The sequence below is a fragment of the Lipotes vexillifer genome, unplaced genomic scaffold, assembly GCF_000442215.2.
Source record: "Lipotes vexillifer unplaced genomic scaffold, Lipotes_vexillifer_v1.1 scaffold148, whole genome shotgun sequence".
In the NCBI taxonomy this organism is placed as follows: domain Eukaryota; kingdom Metazoa; phylum Chordata; class Mammalia; order Artiodactyla; family Lipotidae; genus Lipotes; species Lipotes vexillifer.
Window position 1 is genome coordinate 290356 of NW_006789249.1, and position 4378 is coordinate 294733.

Here is a 4378-nt window from a genome sequence, read left to right on the forward strand (position 1 = left end):
GTACACTCTTAGAAAATCTGTGTATGTTGTTTAATGCTTTTCCTTCTGGTTGTTGCTGTAATTCCTTGTGGCTGTAAAAGCACCTACCTCTGGCTGTTTTCTCCTCTCCAACCCACATGTTGATACTGATGTCCTGTCATCAAGAAAAAGAGAAAAAAGAGAGAGTTAAAACTGTGTGAGAAGTAAAAACGCATAGATGTGAGAGAATTTGAGGGATCAACCTCAGGAGAAAAATATACAAGCTTAGGTACTTGGCTTTCATGGTATCTATTTTGGTGGTTCGATGACCTATTTGGCTTATTTCTGGCTTTCTTCTTGTGTTCCAGGTGCTGAGTCTGCCTTTATGAATGAATATGAGTGCTTACTCTTACTTCTACTTACCTTGTGTAATATAGAATAATTTATTTTTAAAAAAGCTTGCCTCAAAGTTATAAAGATCCTTTATATATCTGATATTCTCTTTTTAAAAATGTCTACTTAATATTTTCATGATATACACAGAGAGAGAATCAAGGAAAAGACCTTTGATATTGAAAGTTTCTGGTCCTATAGCAAGACTATTCAAACTATAGATCCAATGTCTACTGATCACAGATGCCCATCAATAACAGCCTGGAGTATCTTTATAGAATTTATTATGTCATAGATATATTTTCGGGAAAGAAGAGACAAATGTTTCCTTCCTTGTGTAACATGTATATTGTGAAATGCTGAGTACTGTATTTACTTTTTTGAAATCAAACATTCTTTCCAATAAAGTAGGAGAGGTCACTAGTTAAATAAATATAACAGTGAGTCATTGTATGTATCAAAATCCTTTTACTTGAAGTGAGTTATCAATACATTACCCCATTTCACATCACCATCTGTTTTTCTAGAAATTAAGTTTTTCTATATCAACATTTCTTTTCCACATCTCTAGGATTTTTCTAGGAAATAGGTGAATAACTGGAGTAAAGTATTCTTCTAGAGCTCAAGAAACAATCCGACAGGTTCGTTACATTTCACTGAAACCAGAAGCAGAATCATAATAGACTGAAGTCTCAATCAGGCCCCTACAACATATGTAGCTTTGTTTAAAATGACTAAGGTGAAATAATATCAGCTTACGGAAAATGGGGAGGGCTTCCAACATTTGGCTAGTGTTCTAGGTGATGGATGTTGATGAGCAATTCCCTTAAACAACTGATTTACTGCCAACAGAGAAAAACATTGGAAGCACATCCAAAAACTCATTTGCAATTGAGATTACAAGAGTAGCCATTCTGTCCACCTTCCCCTCCCTCACCAGAGAGGTGACCCTGTTCCTGGCGACCACCTCCACACAAAGGCCACGGAAGAACCCCTCCTTCTCCTAACCCCCTTTCCTTTGCCTCAAAAGTCACTATAAAGCCTGCCTTGCTCTGTCTTCCAGTTGCTTCCTCTCTCCCTCCTTTTCTTCCTTTCTTTCTCTCCTTCCTTCCCTCCCAGCTTTTCTTTCTTTCTTCCTAAAATCATTGCTTTTGTAAAAATACACCCCTACACCACTAGACATACGTCGCATGCAAGACAAAGTCAGGCACAGGCGGCGGGTCCATGCATTCGCCAGCACCATCTGCCACCTGCGATTCATCGCCACTTTCCACCTCCCGGAGGTGAGAGGGGCGGGAGGCAAAGGACACGCAGAGCTGGTGTGACCCAGTTCTTAGGAAACTTTCAGCTGGTCGCAACCCCTCCCCCACCCGAAACGCTTCAATCATCCATCAAGCCCAAAAATCTACAGTGACCTCTGCCTAGCCTTTGGAGCTGGAAAAGAGGCGAAGCAAGAAAAGCAGGAAGAGGTTCGCCCCTTTGCTTCCCACACCGCCCAACGGCGGCGGGCGCAGAGCTGCGGCACGGCCGGAAGGGGCCGCTGTTCGCTCAGAGCAGCCGCCCTACCGCCGCCGTCCGCACCTCCCACGGCCCCGCTGGCCCAGCCCCGCCAAGTTCCAAGAGCCCCCAGTCGAGCAAGCGCCGGGAACGAGCGCCGCCCGGGCAGGAGCAGACGGCGCAGACCAGCAAGGCTGCGGCGCTCGTCGGAAAGGCTCCGGGGAAACTCCCAGGGCCCCGAGGACTTTGGAGAGAGCGAGGTGTCCCCGGGCGCGCAAGTCCGCCAAGTGAGCGCTCAGCTCACCTGTTTCTCCCGCGCCACCGCCTTCCCACCCCTCGGACTCGCGCCTCCCGAGGTGCCCGCCCGCTCCCGCGATGAATCCGGCGCTGGGCAACCAGACCGATGTGGCCGGCCTGTTCCTAGCCAACAGCAGTGAGGCGCTGGAGCGCGCCGTGCGCTGCTGCACCCAGGCATCCGTGGTGACCGACGACGGCTTCGCGGAGGGCGGCCCGGACGAGCGTAGCCTATATATCATGCGCGTGGTGCAGATCGCCGTCATGTGTGTGCTCTCGCTCACCGTGGTCTTCGGTATCTTCTTCCTTGGCTGCAACCTCCTCATCAAGTCCGAGGGCATGATCAACTTCCTAGTGAAGGACCGGAGACCGTCTAAGGAGGTGGAGGCGGTGGTCGTGGGGCCCTACTGACCGGCCCCCGGCCCCCGCGGCAGCCGCCCCATGCCTCGCCACTTCACCAGCCGGGCCGCGCCCCCTCACCATCCGAGACTGGGCGAAGCAAACCTGTCGGAGTCAATTATTTCTCTCGACTTCTGCCTTTCGAGATGAAGCGACCCGTTTCTCGCTGGCTCTCTGAAAGTCCCCAGGCCTGGCTATAGAAGAGAGCCCTGACTCTGGACTCCAGCAGCAAGTGGCAAGAAGAAGGCGATTGGGGCGCAGAACTTTGGAAGCTGCCGCTGGCGCGGGATGCGGGGACACCGGCCGGGCCAAGGCCCCTTTCCACCCGCAGGTGGGCCAAGCTCTGGGGGCAGGTGGAGAGGGCGGGCAGGGAGAGACCAACGGCACCGCTTGCCTGGTGACTGGAAAAGTGACCCGCGTATACTCCACTTAACCGAACTAACGGGGACACACAAATCCGTGTCCGGCTTCGCGCCCGTTCCCTCCCGCTCCTCCCAGCCCTGGCAGGAGGGGCGATAAATACCTTTGATTGATTGTGACGTGCCGTTTTAAGGGATTTTGTGTTTGCTTGAATACAAATATTTGATAAGTCTTTTTCCGCCCTAGTGGCCTGTTTGCCTGCCTGGGGGTTAGAGTTTTGTGTTGAGAGAAGGGGTGGGGGGAGGGGAGCCTTGGAATGGGGTGAGTTGTTTCTTTTCACGCATTTCCAACTGGGTCTTTGGGGGGCGGGGGGGGGCTGGCCCTCCAGCTGGCCCCGGGACAAAGACTCGGAATAGAACTCCGAGCTCGTGACTGCACGGTTTATGCCACAAAAGTGCTCTTGACATTCGTGACACCGTTTTGACCTTCCCCCCCCCCCCTTATTTAACATTTCCTTAATAAATGCAACATTTAAGTGTTTTGTTCCTGGCCTCCTGGTGGTCATTCTGCGCTCCCGGCAGAAGGGAACGGGCGACGGTGAGGACTTGGGTTACCGGTTCGGGGTGGAATTCGCTTTGGAGAGCTGCGATTCAACTCGTGGATCCTACGCAGGGACGAGGGTGGGAGAGAGACAGAGAGGCCCAGGGACGAGTGAGACATGGCCAAGCCGCAGGCACAGGAGCCGTCTTGGAGGCAGCATCCTTTGTTTTCCTTTACAGTTAATATTTTATATTTCATTTAGGCTCAGCTCTCTGAGCCAGGCGAGACGACGGGAGGCCCCCGCGGGAAGATGACACTTCCGTGCAGGGCTCCGGTGGGAACACAGGGTTACACCGCTAATGAAAGGAAGAGACGGCTTGTCCAGCCTTGAGGGAGGGCATCTTTCCCCTGACCAACGTCAGCAAGACGGCGTCAGGATGCTGATAAAAAAATAAACAAAAAAAAACGAAGAAAAGTAGGTCCTAAAGTACATAGTGACGCTAATTCTCCCTGGGGTAAACCATTGTTGCTAAAACAAGACATGCATTGTCTTTGCCATATTACGTTTCTAGCTAAAGGGCGGTATTAAAAGAGAAACCCCGCCTGGGTTATCAGCCCCAGGCCGGGCAAAAGGTTCAGAGGAGTTAGCCGAGGTCCTGAATATAGGAGATGTGTGTTAAAACTGGGAAACTAGGAAAGTTGGGCTGGAGGGAGCTACAGATGGTCTTTGGGCTCAGAAATTGAAGGGAATCTGGAAAGAAGAGCCTGGAAAACCGTGAATGTGAAAATAATCCAAAGGATACAGTAGCTTCAAGCTTAAACTTGACAAGAGGTTTTGAGCAGTTTATTTTTACACTTGGGGTAGGATCCTAAATATTTTCAAGAATATAAAGAATCCTCTACTATGCTATAGCAATTAGAGGCTTCACAATAGCAG

General features: G+C 50.4%; 1 protein-coding gene across 1 annotated transcript; it reads left to right on the forward strand.

The window, feature by feature from the left end:
• Window positions 1–2026: 2026 nt before the first annotated feature.
• On the forward strand, window positions 2027–3443 carry RPRM (reprimo, TP53 dependent G2 arrest mediator homolog). The gene has a single exon (XM_007462433.1). The coding sequence runs from the start codon at window positions 2224–2226 to the stop codon at window positions 2551–2553; it is 330 nt and encodes a 109-aa protein (XP_007462495.1). The 5' UTR covers window positions 2027–2223; the 3' UTR covers window positions 2554–3443.
• The last annotated feature ends 935 nt before the right edge of the window (window positions 3444–4378 follow it).